This window comes from Drosophila teissieri, chromosome 3L, assembly GCF_016746235.2.
Source record: "Drosophila teissieri strain GT53w chromosome 3L, Prin_Dtei_1.1, whole genome shotgun sequence".
NCBI classification, from domain to species: Eukaryota; Metazoa; Arthropoda; class Insecta; order Diptera; family Drosophilidae; genus Drosophila; species Drosophila teissieri.
The window spans coordinates 16032446-16048015 of NC_053031.1; the positions used below are offsets into that span (position 1 = coordinate 16032446).

Below are 15570 nucleotides of genomic sequence, written 5' to 3' on the forward strand. Positions count from 1 at the left end.
ATCTTCTGAGAGAAGATGCGGAATTGCCTGTGCAACTAAAAAATTAAAAATATTGTAGTTGTGCCACCATTTGGCATTTTGTACAAGTTTATTTTATTTTAATAATAATTGTTGGGAATTACACCAATATTATGAATTCTCAGCATGACAATTGTACAATTAGTTGAACGAAACTGATTTTAAGAATAGGAACATATTGAGAGAAGTTTTTAGTAGAGCGCAACTCAAATGTGGTTCATTGCTATACTGACAATGAAGATACAACAATAGATTTTTATGAAAGTTGATTGAATCGATCCGCTTGTGGTTAAAAGACTATTTTATATTTATTTATAACTAGCTTTAAAGCCCATATGGTCATCGTCTCATGCATTGTGTAAAGAATAAAAGCCACTAAAAAATATTTGTATAAATATATTAATCAAATAAACAAACTTATAACCTATTGTTTACTAAAGAAAACTTCAATGTTATTGAAAGTGATTATGTATTGTTACTACTACTTTAATTGCTTTGAAGAGCCAGAGTGATTTAATTGAATCAACATTCGCTAATGAAAGACATTTAATTCCCCGAGCTTAATGAAGCCTTAGATTGGGCTGTCAATTAAATTAAGTCGAAGCAATAAATACGCACGTAACACCAACCGATTGAAGATCCCAAACCCCGCCAGAGAAACGGAAGCGGAAGCAGCCGGCGAGTCTTGGTGGTGCGCGCGTTTTTTACCTTCTCAGGATGGGCGGTCGCGGCTGAAACCGCCTCAAACACCTCGGAAAAATAAACGCGAACCGCAGGAGCAGAAGCAGGAGCGGAAGTGAAGGACACCGCCCGCGGCTTCCATTTACAGGCCGCTTAATTTATGCTAAACGCGTCGCGTCTTTGCATTTAATTGTGAAATTAAATTTGATGCGATTAATGTTGACACAACATGCGATTAGTGCAAGAATTATACACCGTTAAAACATTCTAAATACTATTTTAGTTTAATTAATTTAAAACTCAAATAATAAAAAATAGGAACAATAAAAGTGATAGAAACATATGTGGTCACCTTAGCAAGTTTATCTAATACATATTTGTTATTGCGGTTTTATTTGTATGTAAATGTATCCAAATAGTTTTACTACCATTGCTATGGGTTAAGTACATTTTGCAAAATACTATACTATACCACGATAAATACTATATACTCTATATTTAACAAATACTTTGTTTTTTCAAAGTGTATTCTTTCGCCCACTTGCGGTTGCCCTTTGGGCTTTGCTCGGCTTACCTTCGCCAAAAGATGGAGATACTGGCAGATATCTATTAGCCAATCGCCTCGCATTTGGCAAATTATCGTTGTTTATAATATGACAATATTGGATGGCAGCGACAGCGACATGGACAAGCCGTACATAAACAATAATTAAATGTAGCCAAATTAAATTTTACACAAAAGCAGAACACAAAGTGACAGCTGGGCGGTCCTTTCCACGGCCTCCTTTCCTCCTCTCCCCCTGGCCCATCCTGCTCCCTCGTCCTCGACTTGGAAATGTCTGCATAATTATGTGTATGTGGGTGTGGTGCATGTGGGTGGGTGGGTGTTTGGAAATGCCTCAGTTGAGTGGTCAAGGCATGTGTGAGTGTCGTGGCTGATAATTTGCAGTTTAATTACAGAACACCGAGGCCCACAAACAACAATGATGAGGGAATGCTCAAAATACCCAGCAGTCGATAGTCAAATACTCTTGCTGCAGTTCTCTTGGTGGTTTAATTAAAATAAATGCATAAATAAATACTAAGTATAATTAGGCAAGTGAACTGGCTGCTTTCTGGATTTTAGACTGCCTATTTAAGTATGACGAGTTCCGGGTATTGAACTACAAAATGCTATAATACATGTTTTTAGTGTAAAGAGTACTCATCTGCATGCCTAGCACTTTGCTGCATAAATTCAAATTAGTTTGTGCAGCCCCATTCCAAACCGATGAAACTCCTTTCTGTACTCACCCTATTAAAGCCTCCTATTAAACCGCCTTTCGTGGCCACGCATCACTTTTAATTTCCATGTGAGACAATGTTCTTGGTCCTGTCAGGTGCATAACTGCATTACAAGCGCACTGTTCGTGTGCGGGGGGATCACTGTTTATTGGCGTCCATTAGATAAGGAATTTACGCGAACGCAATTGTTGGGCTTCGCCTCGACTTCAAAGGGCTATTGTCGTGCCTTGTCCAGTTAGTTCCGATTAGTGGCATTGAGTGGCATCCGCGATTATGCGGAGGCATTGAATTCAATTTCTATAGGCGCATGTGTCGAATTTTAAGGTCCTAGATCAACACTATATTTTCAACTTAAATTCACATTTTATTTGTACTTCAAATCCAATTCATTTGATCTTAGTATCCACTTGTGAACTTAAAGTTGCGTTTATAAAGCCTTTATGCGCTGTTTAAGTTAACCTAAAGGTATGCTGCACATTTTTCATTTTCTCATGAGAACTAAAGATATTTTAACATACTAATGATTTACATTTTTAAAATAATTTATAAGTAACCCCTTTTTGATGATAGGAACTCAAAGATATGATATATTCGTTCTTTATTATTTAATTCTTATTTAAAACTATTTAAGTTTACCCATTTCTTATTTATAACACTTATTTTATGACAGGAACTCAAGAAGTTGATTTATTCTTTATTAATAATTTATTTCTTATTTAAAACTATTTAAGTTTACATATTTCTTATTTAAAACACTTATTTAATGATAGGAACGCAATAAGTTGATTAAGTTATCAATAATTTCTTATTTAAAACTATTTAAGTTTACCCCTTTGCTATGCTTCCTTCGTGAATACACATCTGCAACCTGAGCCTACTAAAATTATTTTAATTAAAATCATACGAGTGTCATTCATTTGTCCGCTTATTTAAATAAAAATTACTGCAATGCCGGAAGAGAAGGGAACTGAAACATACAGATACAGATACATACATATACGCGTAGAGAAGTGAAGGATGAATTATTTTTGTATAAAATGTTGACCAGCAAATATTAATTGCAACCCAGTCCCATCCGCTTTAATTACAATTACTCTTGTTCTTTTATTCTGTATTTTGTCGGCTGAAAACTTTTTTCGTGTTAATTAGTGTAAGCATAGGGCAGGGGAACTACCTTAGTTATTACGAGTATACCTGCCACTATTTGTATATTTGAATTGAATGGCAGTTGGTCGAGTGGAAAGCCAACAACACACACTCCTGAAGAGTGTATTAAATGACAATCACAATAAAGTTCCCATAACTGGATAGCAAATTTTAATGACTGTGTATTCTATGCGTAATAAAGCAGATATTTTATAATTGACATATATGACACACTGTTTACCCATTAATGTGGGGGAGTCAAAGCTCGGCACTTGTCCATTTTTTTGTCCTTAGCTTTTTAATTTCACTCAATGAATATTCACTTCATGTTCGTTAACTGTATTTGTTCTGATATTTTTATTGGCATATTTCCAAGCACACATCTTTATGACAATTGTTGTGGGAGGAAACTAATCAATTCCCAGGTCCATCCACTTTGTAATTCCCACATCAAGGTTCTTTCTGTAGGCAAAGTTCTTACATCTTTATTTGCGACATTTTAGGAAATTGAAATCACAATTTCTCTCCACGTATACCCATAACTGGGTGGCCGCAACGCAATCATTCGTCAAGTTTTATGAGCTTTATGAAATTGGTATGCAATCGACAAAGTACAATCGAAATTATAATTCAGCAAATTAAACAAAAAGGTAATAGCCTGCAGCATCGATGAAATGGTAGAGTATTTGCTTACGAATTTTGGCGCGACGAATCTTGAGTTTAGAGATGTTACGTTGTTGGACTTGGACCTACTACAAAAGTGCCTCTATGAGCTCAACTTTTGAAAAAGCGTAGTAAATTGCTCAATAAAAAACTAGTGTAATAATCACATAATGTTAATGCTAAGGAAAATGCTAATACTTATTTTTCAATATAGAATTTTGGTTGCTTTAAGTTTAAGTTGTTGGTAACTTTTTGTAGGTGCACAGTTTCCAAATACTATTTTCGTATTTCATCTGGTGATATTCCTCTAGGGTTGCAGTAGATGGTGCATTATAATGCTTTATAATAAAACTCAAAATGTTAAATAAAATAACCACATGTTTAAGAACTTTCACTGCTATCCAAGAGCATTGCGAAATCGACTTAGAATTCTGCGGTTCTGATTCACAACGTATTGTTTACATCTCCGATGCCCGATGTTAAGTACTTAAGCGACTGGGGGCGAGCAAAAAGAGTCACTTCAATTTCGCAGCCACATCGATTTGAATACGGATATAATATAATATATACATATTGGGGTGTACGAAATTCGTATAAATAAATATGCGCAGTGTTAATACCGCAGCCGACCCGACAGTTGCTCTTAATCGGCGCCTTGCACAATACTAAACCAGTGCAGAATATTTAAGATCGTTTAGTTTGTGCACTCGAAAAAAAAGATAACACCATAAAGTGATTAGTTGTCAAATGTGTATTAAGGGCATTGTCTTTAGTACAGCGTATAGCTAGTATTATTAGAGCCAAATTAATAATTTCTATTACTACTCAACTTCTGAAAGATATGATTGTGTATTGAAATAGGCTGGTGTCAAATGAAAAGTCGTAATATGCATATCGGTCATTGATTATATTGGCGCTTTTAAGTGATAATCATGTAGGCCACACAACAAATGTTATAACAAATCCGAAAACGAAGCAATAATCACAATGTTTTACTGAGAATGAATATTGACAACTTGTGAGAAACATGTCGCAGTACACTATTTTTTAAATTTATACACTGTGCCTCGATTCGGTTGGTTTTTTCTTGTGTAAATTCGCTTGTTACCCAACTTTTATGACCCCCGGGTCCGGTGACCCCATAGTAACCGTCTGATCTCCGCGTCTGTGTTCCGCTTAAAACGCTTGATGCGCCACCGCATCGAGGCAGTTGCTCTTTAGAACCTCCGTCGCAATGTTCTGGCTCGGATTCGGTTTGCTGTTGATCGCGTTGTCCCTGTACCTGCTGTATGTCTACGAGCGGCAGAGCAGGATCGACCGCCTCACCCACAATTGGCCAGCTCCCCCCGCCCTGCCCTTCATAGGCCACCTGCACATCCTGGCCAAGTTGGTGGGGCCGCATCCACTGCGACGGGCCACCGAAATGATCACCAACCATCTGAAGGATCACCGCGGCAAACTGTGGATGGGCACCAAGCTCTACCTCGTGGACTGCAATCCCAAGGATATCCAGGCTCTGTGCAGTGCCCAGCAGCTGTTGCAGAAGACCAACGACTACAGGGTATTTGAGAACTGGCTCTGCGAGGGCCTCTTCACCAGTGGATTCGAGAAGTGGTCCCATCGCCGCAAGATCGTAATGCCGGCCTTCAACTACACCATGATCAAGCAGTTTGTTGCCGTCTTCGAGAAGCAGTCGAGGATTCTCCTCTCGAATGTCCAGAAATTTGCCGAGTCCGGGGAGGAAATAGACTTCCTGCAACTGATCAGCTGCTTCACTTTGGACACTATTTGTGAAACGGCCCTCGGAGTCTCTGTGGGTTCGCAGTCGAACGCCAAATCGGACTACCTCGATGCTGTGAAATCGTAAGTAAACTACACGTGTAACATCTAGCAGACAACTTAGTTTGCTTTAAATCAGCAAACACGGGGTGGTTAGTCATACATTTTAGCACATTAATTAAAGAAAACAAACATTTAAGGAGATATAAAAGCGCCACCTAACAGGTTCGTTCAATAAAAATGGCATAACCCATGATAGATGGATATTTAGATGCCATATATACAAGTAACATTTAATAGTTATCAGAACGGATTTCACACATCTTCGTTTGCCTACAGAATCCTTGTGATCATCGATAAGCGACTGAAGAACATCTTCTACCGCAACGCGTTCATCTTCAAACACACATCGCACTACAAGCGGGAGCAGGAGCTGATTAAAACGCTTCACGGCTTCACAGAGGGCATTATCCAGAATCGAATGGATGAAATCAATCAGGATGCTGAGAATCGCAACTACCAGACTAATGATGCGGAATTGGACGGCGTCAAGCGGACCCACTGCTTTCTGGACACCTTGCTAATGTCCACGGGTCCCGATGGCAAACCCTTGACGGTCAAGGATATTCGCGAGGAGGTGGACACCATCATATTTGGGGGCTTCGATCTCACGGCCACCACGCTCAACTTCTTCATGTACAACATGACTCTGCATCCGGAGCACCAGCAGCGATGTCGCGAGGAGGTGTGGTCCGTGTGCGGCAAGGACAAGAGTGAACCCATCACCATGGAGCAGGTGCGCCAACTGGAGTTCCTAGAGGCTTGCATCAAGGAAACGCTGCGGATGTATCCCTCAGGTCCACTCACCGCCAGAAGGGCCACAGCCAACTGCACAGTTAGTAAGTGCATTTAGATACTAGCTCCTCCACATAATTTAATGCTTTTACTTGCCCCCCATTTTGACTTTAGATGACTTCTTCATTCCGAAGGGCAGTGATGTAATCATTTCCCCCATTTACATGGGCCGCTGCAAGGACTTCTTCCCGGATCCCATGGTCTTCAAGCCAGATCGCTGGGCGAGTGGAGCGGAGCCCAAGATCGAGGCCACCACCTTCGTACCCTTTATGACGGGGGCGCGGAGTTGCATGGGCCAGCGGTACGCCATGGTGATGCTGAAAGTGGTGCTAGCCCACCTGCTGAGGAACTTCCTGTTCGAGCCCCTTGGCGAGCGACAGGTGAAGCTGAAGCTGAACTTTGTGATCACCCTGCATACCGTTGAACCCTATCTATGTAGAGCTAAAAGTCTAGATTGAGGCTAGCCAGCAGCTTTTCACTTAGCCAATACGTTTGTTAATAAAGTTAGGTATACTAGTATAGATACATTTAGCTTATGCCAGTCATTTGTGTATTTTCTGGGATATTAATCATAGTATGCTAGCACACTGGCCAAAAGAATACATATTAAATGAATTTGTGGTTGCTGTGTTTTTAGTTTGATCATAAGTGCTGTAAGTAATGCCTCCTTTAATAATTCAATCAAACAGATAGCACATTCGTTTTAAAGCATTTTTATCAGGCATTTCTGAAGGAAGTTTAATTTACGAAGACCTTTCCACTTCGAACTCATTATAAGCTTTCAGAATAGACCCCTATCGATTCGTTTCACTTGGGTCCTTTGAAAGCGTTTGCGTTTCATTGCGACGCACAACATTTCCGTTTTTAATGATATAAGTATTAAAAAGAATTCTGTACGATTTGGAGTACTTTTTTTGCCTGCTCGTTTTTATGCGATTTAAGCAGGGCGCGTTCGTCTAGAAAATAATTTCTGGCTGGCGAGGATTTTTATTGTGGCAACCGAGCAGCGGAAAATCAACAAACATTTCCTGGCGCTGTAATAAATAAAAATGCATAAAGCAGCCACCAAACCGTCGCCAGTCAGTCACTCGGTCTGCCATATCCTGCCTTATCCTGGGTGAAATACACACACTCCCACTTCCAGTCCCACGGAGTTCCCATTATCCGCCGACATCATCATCGAATTCCGGTGCAAATTATGAGCTTTGCCTGCTTATTATTGCGGCAGCCACGGGGGCGCGGGATCAGGCGGAATATAAAATGCAATTTATTTAAATAAAAATCAAGTTTAATTCGCATTGTCGTAAATTTTTCTTTTATTTTTATACTCTTCAGCTCGTGCCGGGCATTGAATTTCACGCTTTTGTTAACAAGCGCATAAAAGTTTGTTCTATCTGCCAACTGATACTGATACGTTTCTGGCATTCAAACTGGCAGAAGGGGTTCGAACCTCGAACCTCGAACTTCGAAGACTGTTGAACTCGGTGGCTGATTGGTGGTGCGATTTTGGGGTGGGTTGCTTTTCATTTCTGCCTTATAGCAGACTGACACTGGAAACGGTAGCGATTTCAGCCAATTTCCAAGCATTCCAAATCGATTTTAATCAATGATGAAATAATGCACAAATTGAGCTATTTCTGAACAGGCTATTGATGAGTTTCAGCAGAAAATCTTAAAGAGTTTGCTGCAATTAATTATTAAATATTATTTAAAAAATGCCAAGCATTCATTTTGATAGCAAATGCATCATTTTATTGCCCAGCATACCACGTACAATAAATTCAAATGACCACGTGCTTATCTGCTTAAACATAAATTATTTTAAATGAAATAATCAATAAGCCAAATAAAAGTCAGGTCAAAGCACTACAAAAAAAATAAGTGGTTCACTGCACAAGTTTCGATTATCTACATCATTTAAATGATTTTCCAGCTAAACCGGCTTTCGGTTTCGAACCCGGAATCTTTCATTTTAAAATATGTAATGCTTGCTGACGTCGAAACGGAATAAATTTGTAACTGAATAACAATGCCGAAAGCTTGTCAAGAAACGAGTGCATTTGATAACGCACATTTATTGGCGTCCAGTTGAACTTTTATGACCACCCCCGCCACCTTAGGCCCTTCTAGAATCCATCTGGAAAATAAAATATGCGCCTAAGGAACGTGTTCCCAAAAATTTGGAGTGCTTGGCCAAAGTTTTACGATCGTTTTATTGGGTTTGCATTCGCGGGGGGAGGCTTTGGGCTTTAACCCTTCTGTTGGCACCCGCCATAACTTAATTATCCATATGAATCCTGCCAGGCTTTTATGGCGACCCAACCCCGCGGCTTTAATTATGATGAGTACTTGGTGTCTCTCCTTTTTAGTGTCAGCTGTCATATTTTTCTTTATCTTAATTCGCAGATCTTCACGGTGGCTTTCTGCGGGTGTCGTCGCCCATTAAGGCGATATGGAATCCAGGTCCATATCCTAATCCCGGTCCAGACTTGAAGCAATGTTTTATTGCTGCTGACTGGGCGCAGTTTTCATTTACACAATTTTTATGTCCAGCATCTGTACATCGCGCACAAGTTTATGATGGCGCATAATTCACGGCGTGGCCATCGTCAATGTTTAATGCCCAAAAGGGCCCAAGGCGAGGGTTCTTAATTATAATAAATTCGAAAGTATGGGGCTGTTTGCAGTATACATTTTATTTCGGCCTGACTTGGAAGTATTTAGCAAGTTTCAGTCACTTCGAATAAATATTACTGGGTATTGTATTAGTTTAATTAATTGCGCTTAAAACAATGACTGTTCGTTCTTTATAATTGTTTAAAAACAACTGTTATTGTTTAAAGGTCAAGGCTACTTCAAAATACTGTTACTCGCTAAAAACTGATTTATTTTTTACAAGTGAAATGCATTTAAAGTAACTAAGAAGGTGACTTTTACGACCAAATGTGGTTTTGCTTGCCGCTTTCCGGTTAGTTCACATTTCTCATTGTTTCATGTTAAGTAAACCAGTCGGCGCCCCAAAATGAGAAAACAAATTAAACCCTCCGAATGGTGGTCGTTTGAGGTGAGCGATGGCCAAGTGATGTGTGATGGGGTTTGAGGTTTGGGGTTTTGGGGTTTCGGGATTCCATATGGGGATGTGGTATTCCATAAGGTGGATGGGTTGGCGACTTTGAAGTAATCGGCACCGGTGACATTGCCCCACGGCTAAGCCTCATTTGTGGTTTAATTGTGTCGCCGGTCGGTCGGTCGGCTGCTGAAAGTCGATTATGTCAATATTGTCGTAGGTTTACGACGGCCCCACGGCTAATGGCTAATGGATGGTGCCCAGTTGCTGCTGGATCCTCTGCCGGGGTTTGGGAATGCATATTTGCGATAAGCTGCAAGTTTGCGGGCAACTTGGCCGCAGCTCATATGCTAATTAGTGTGGCATACTTTAAGGCTCCCCAATAGGCATTAAATCGGAAAAGTTTCACGTTTACGACGTAAAAGGCGGCGGCGGCTTTCAAACGCCCATATGCGAACAATAGCGCCATAAAGTTACTGTGGAAATGCATAAAAATCCGCTGGAATACATTTACGAATCGAATTACAAGCGAGTTGCGAAAAAAGGGCAAGAAATAAAAGGAGTAGCTGTACTGCTACACATTAAAAACGCATAAAAATCGGCAAAATAAAACACTACAGCAGCCAAAACCGAACGAAAAAGCTACAAATAAAGTGGCTATGAACATAAAAATCTGGTTGGCATTGCAGTTGGACGAGGATAAGGAGGAGGCTCTGGCACAGAAGCCAATTGAAGCAATCAATTAAAATTGATCAACGAAATTGAATCACGTGTTACAATTTTCCGCATCCACTTACATCGAGCATGTGGAGATGTAATAAAGTTACAATAAAATCCGGGGCCATTAAATTGTCTTAAGCTTAATGTTACTTTAAAGTGCTTTTGCGAAAATATCTTCAATCGCTAAGGAAATCCATTTTGAGTCTTGCGAAGAAAGTTTATTCCTTACCTATATGTTGTTTGTGAATGTATAATTAACATTTTTCACTGGTCAAATTGGTCAAATGAAGTTTACAAAAAATACTAAAGGGAGTTTTACCTTTCCTCTATGTCACCCGGAAATTCCGAAAGGAATTTGCCAAATGCAAAGCAGAATCGCAACCGTTTTGCTAATGTAATTAACCAGTCTGCAAGTAAATGCACAAAAGCAAGAAATTAGTAAGGAAATAGGGTAGAGAAAGAATGGTAATGGCTCGCCTACAAAGGGGTAAGAAAATTACAAACTGTTGGTCCAAAATGTCAACTTAAACTCTTTATGCACCGCCGGGAATAGGAAAAAAGCACCAAAATACAAGGAGCAACAGCAGCAGCAGCTGTCTTGGTCAGAAGGTGGCTAATTACACTGCACGGCAAACAGCGAAATGAAGCTGAAAAAAGCGAATGGAAGGGAAAAATTAAATGCAGTCCCTCGGGGGGCGGAATTTGTTTTGGTGAAGACGTTAAACAGAAGCCAAGCCAGAAGCGGGAGAATTCCGGGCACGTAGGAGTCACAAAAAATAGTGATACAGAATTAATTAAAACAAAAATTGCTTAAGGAAATTGTATTTTATCTATATTATTGCAGATCCCGAGACAGGGGAAATTACGCAGCTTGTCAGCAGCACATGATGCGAAAACTCCAACCAGCCACAGAACAATAACAGAAACCAGAAAACAAAAAACAGAAAACTGAGAACAGAACCGGGCAAACAGTTCGCCCATATTCAGTAAAGTTTTGTGTGTTTTGCATAAAGTTCTGTGGATCTGGAAACCAAACATTTATACATGGCAGCCACTTGAATGTAACAAGCCAAAGTTCAAAGCTCAAACTTTTGCCCGCACTTTAAACACCGAAGTAGCAACAATGTTGAGCCCCCATATCAAATTTCCACGGATACGGATACAGATGCATGTGCATGTGGGGCATTGAGTGTGGTCAGGGTGTATGAAGTTGGACAAACGAAAAGTTTGGCTCGCATAAAAGCAAAGGTGCCAGTTCAATCCCCAGAATGCCAGGAAAATGCTTTTCTCTATCAAGAATTGGAAACTTTTTAAATTACAATATGGAGTTTTTAGTGTTTACTTCACTTTATTTGTAATCCGTAGTAGGTGAACTTATAAGTAATCAGTAATATCTTTTGCAGAGCTTCATTATGGAATCAAGCTTTTTTTTTTTGGTGCCTGCAAAAAGGGTGGAAACCTCATATTCAGATGGTAAATTATTAAAGAGTTTCAATCCGTCTAACAGACCGAAATTAATTTAATAGTGCCTAAGAGTATTCCATTTCGTAACCCTAAATAACCGCAAAGTGTTTCAGTTTTTAAGCCCATTAGTCCTTTAATAAACCTGCGTTTGAAGATGAATGAGACGGGGCACTTGGACCTCTAAACGTCCAAAAGCAGAATGTTAAAGAGTTGCCATTTTAATTACTCGCAAGGAATCGTACACAATTGGATAGAAAAGCCATTAGGGCTGAAAATATACCCCACTCTCGGTGGAAACAAATAAAGATACAAATATAAATGCCAGACTCTGTCAGCCAGATTTCGAGCTCAACTAATGAGTGACCATGCATAAACAAAAAGCGGGAAATGGGGGAAAAAGGGAACTCGGACTTAAGTCCATTGCCATGGACGAGCACCTTGCCGTGGGAGACGCTTGAATGTCTCAAGTCAAGCGGCTCCCTCGGCCAACACTTATTTTAATGAGAAATTCTAATTTCACCAATAACACAAAAGACATCCTGCAAAAATGCACAAACAAAAAAGGTAAATAAAGAAAGAAATGCGGCGAAAGATATTCCAGCATTTCCTGGCAAGGAGCTGCCGTGATTGCTTTTCGCCACTCGTCCGTGACGAAAACAAAAGAGGCCGCTGTCTTTTCCCCTATCGGAAAGGCGGAAAAGCCCCGAACGGAAAAAATACGAATTGCCTGCATAAAAATATCTTGAGTATTTGCTAGTCTGCAATTAAATGAGGGCTTGCTTCTCCGTCTCTCGTACGAAAAGGAGGCGACTGAGCTTAGCAATAATAATTACAGTTTGGCTGAGTTTGGGGATATTGCTGAAGTGTTGCTGGGGCTAAAGTTCTTTGGATTCAGCTGGGAATGGGTGGATGGATATGGGGATAAGGTTGGGGGATCTAGGCAGCAGACAAGTCAGCACTCAGAACTGCCAGTATGACAACATAAAGAGCGTATTAAATTGACAAAAGTGCAAAACAGGAAATTAGGTATCTGCTTGTAAGAATGAGTTGAATAAATAAATTAAAAATATGATATTTACAGAACTTACTAAAAACTCAAATTAAAGAAAAAGCACTTAACTACAAATATCAAATTGTAATTTGCTTTAACATAGTTCTTCTTTAAATCAAGTAGGTCTCACTTTTTCGTTGAAGGAAGTCCAAGGATATTCATTTAACTAATGCGCCACAAAAGAAGCAGCTTGCATTGCAATGCAATGTGACCCCCGAAAAGGGGAGACATGGAGACATGCATGGAGACACTCCCCTTCGAAATGTTCCGCAAATGAATGGAGCTGAACTTGGCCAAGTCGAATTACAGTGACAGTTAAGGTAACGCAACGCATGGCAATGTACATAAAATGACACTGAGTGTCAGTTTCAATTAAACATGTTGACAGCTGTAAGGACACGGCCCGAACTCAGGGGCCAGCCCAAATATGCACTCCCCCCAATGGCACAGAGATACGATTGTCTATGTCTGGGGTGGATTTCTGGCCCTTGGCCATTTCGATTTTAATACAAGAAATTCCTGGCATTGTCGCCTGGCCATAAAGAAGTCGAAGGGAATACGTCGAAGAAGCCGAACTCGCATGACATCTTTATCGGGCAGAAAGTAGAATTTTTGCTGAGATTTTCAGCTTGTTTTTAGACTACTTGAGACCTTCTATATTTTAGGCATTTGCACGCCTTGCATAGAAATGGCTATCATTTTTTGACAGCAGCCAAAGAAACTCTATGCAGTTTTAAGTAATTTTATGTGTATTTGTTTTAATTTACATTCACAATGAACGATAAGACTTTCGTGCCAATTTTCTGCCTTGTCCTTTCCATCTTGATGCATTGACAACTTGTCAAACATTCTAATATCCTGTACAGCCTGTGTTGTGCATGGTGTCCTGATGTGAGCATTGTGGGGGAATTTGGTTTAATTAAACTGCACTCGTACATGATGCAAATAGAACGATTTTGCTGTTTGCATATTAATGCCAGTAATTCTAATTGAAGGCGACATTGAAGAATATTTTTCCAGTACTCTCAGGTGGGTAATGAACAAGTGCCAATTATAAATGGAAACCAGAGAGATCGCTATATTAGAGTTCCTTGACTATTGGATACCCGTTACTCAGCAAAACACTGAACATTCACATTCTTTTTGGACTATTCAAATTGATAGCAAAAACAAGAGAGAACGCTATAGTCGAGTTCCCCGACTATCTGATACCCGTTACTCAGCTAGTGGAAGTGCGAAGGAGAGTCTTCAACACTGACAGTTTTTGGCGGTTTGTGGGCGTTAGAGTGGGCGTGCCAAAAAGTTTTTTGGCAAATCGATAGAAATTTACAAGACTAATACAAAAATGATAAAATATTAAAACATTTTTCAAAAGTGTGGGCTTGGCAGTTTTATGCGGTTTGTGGGCGTTAGAGTGGGCGTGGCAAAAAGTTTTTTTGCAAATCGATAGAAATTTACAAGACTAATACAAAAATGATAAAATATTAAAACATTTTTCAAAAGTGTGGGCGTGGCAGTTTTATGCGGTTTGTGGGCGTTAGAGTGGGCGTGGCAAAAAGTTTTTTTGCAAATCGATAGAAATTTACAAGACTAATACAAAAATGATAAAATATTAAAACATTTTTTAAAAGTGTGGGCGTGGCAGTTTTATGCGGTTTGTGGGCGTTAGAGTGGGCGTGGCAACATGAATCAACAAACTTGCGCTGCGTCTATGTCTCTGGAGTCTGTATGTTTAATCTCAACTTTCTAGCTTTTGTAGTTCCTGAGATCTCGACGTTCATACGGACAGACGGACGGACAGACGGACGGACAGACGGACGGACAGACGGACATGGCCAGATCGACTCGGTTACTGATCCTGATCAAGAATATATATACTTTATATGGTCGGAAACGCTTCCTTCTGCCTGTTACATACTTTTCAACGAATCTAGTATACCCTTTTACTCTACGAGTAACGGGTATAATAAAAAAATTCAAAGGCGTGGACGTGGGAGTTCCTCCACATTTCCGGCCATATCCCGTCATGTCCCACCACATTTCCCGACACATCCCGCCAAATCCCGCCTTGTCTCGTTTTAATTCCCATGATCGACTGACGTGCCTCGGTTGATCTGATGAGTTAACCGACATTCCCCAATAAAGCCAAGCCGCTCCGCTGTTCTCTGGAAACAAAAGGCGACACTGGAGTTATCGGGTGCTCTCTGACACAGTGCCGAGCTCAAACTCCGAGGATCTATTGCTCACTGCTGATTGCGAGTAACTTGCCAATTTGTATCAGATCATTGTTACTCACAAGCATTACCATACACTATAGCTCTTGTATTAGAGCTACACTAACTTGCCTAAAATCTTTTTCTGTAGATATGCTTTAGTTGTGTGATTTTCTATAAAATTACATTTGGATCTGCCATTCTGCTCACCTTTGACTAACTCTTTAAAAAGGCGGAAAATTACCTCAGAAATAAATGAATACTTTTTGAATAGAACTTTCAATTAGGCGTTAAAGTAAATGGGCTTTTATCTAAGACTTGTGCATACTGTTCTACTCACGTAAATGATTCAATTGATGTCTAGGTAGTTGATTACTTTTTAACGAAAGTCACATTTTGCTTATATGCCATAATGGTTTTGCCATTAAAATGACTTTTCCGATCAAGTTTATATGCCATTGTATATAGGAGCATTTAAATTTTATTTGCACAACATGAATATATGAATTTAAGTTAAGGTAGGGGATAAGATAAGATAAGCATTATTTAAGTGCACATCCTGCACAAGGTAAATAGTTAACAGCAAATAAAGTTGAGGTGGCACAACTTAGCGTTTACTTGTACATTCC

At 39.8% G+C, this 15570-nt stretch overlaps 1 protein-coding gene across 1 annotated transcript; it reads left to right on the forward strand.

Annotated features, from left to right (window-relative positions):
- Positions 1 to 4771: 4771 nt before the first annotated feature.
- LOC122616164 (probable cytochrome P450 312a1) lies at positions 4772 to 7043 on the forward strand. The gene is made up of 3 exons (XM_043791506.1): positions 4772 to 5655; positions 5911 to 6470; positions 6541 to 7043. The coding sequence occupies exons 1-3, from the start codon at positions 5027 to 5029 to the stop codon at positions 6882 to 6884; spliced, it is 1533 nt and encodes a 510-aa protein (XP_043647441.1). The 5' UTR covers positions 4772 to 5026; the 3' UTR covers positions 6885 to 7043.
- The last annotated feature ends 8527 nt before the right edge of the window (positions 7044 to 15570 follow it).

Coding starts and splice junctions, on each gene's coding strand:
- LOC122616164 (XM_043791506.1), top strand. CDS start 5,027: ATGTTCTGGCTCGGATTCGGTTTGCTGTTGATCGCGTTGTCCCTGTAC. Junction 5,656..5,910: donor TACCTCGATGCTGTGAAATC/GTAAGTAAACTA, acceptor GTTTGCCTACAG/AATCCTTGTGATCATCGATA. Junction 6,471..6,540: donor CACAGCCAACTGCACAGTTA/GTAAGTGCATTT, acceptor TTTTGACTTTAG/ATGACTTCTTCATTCCGAAG.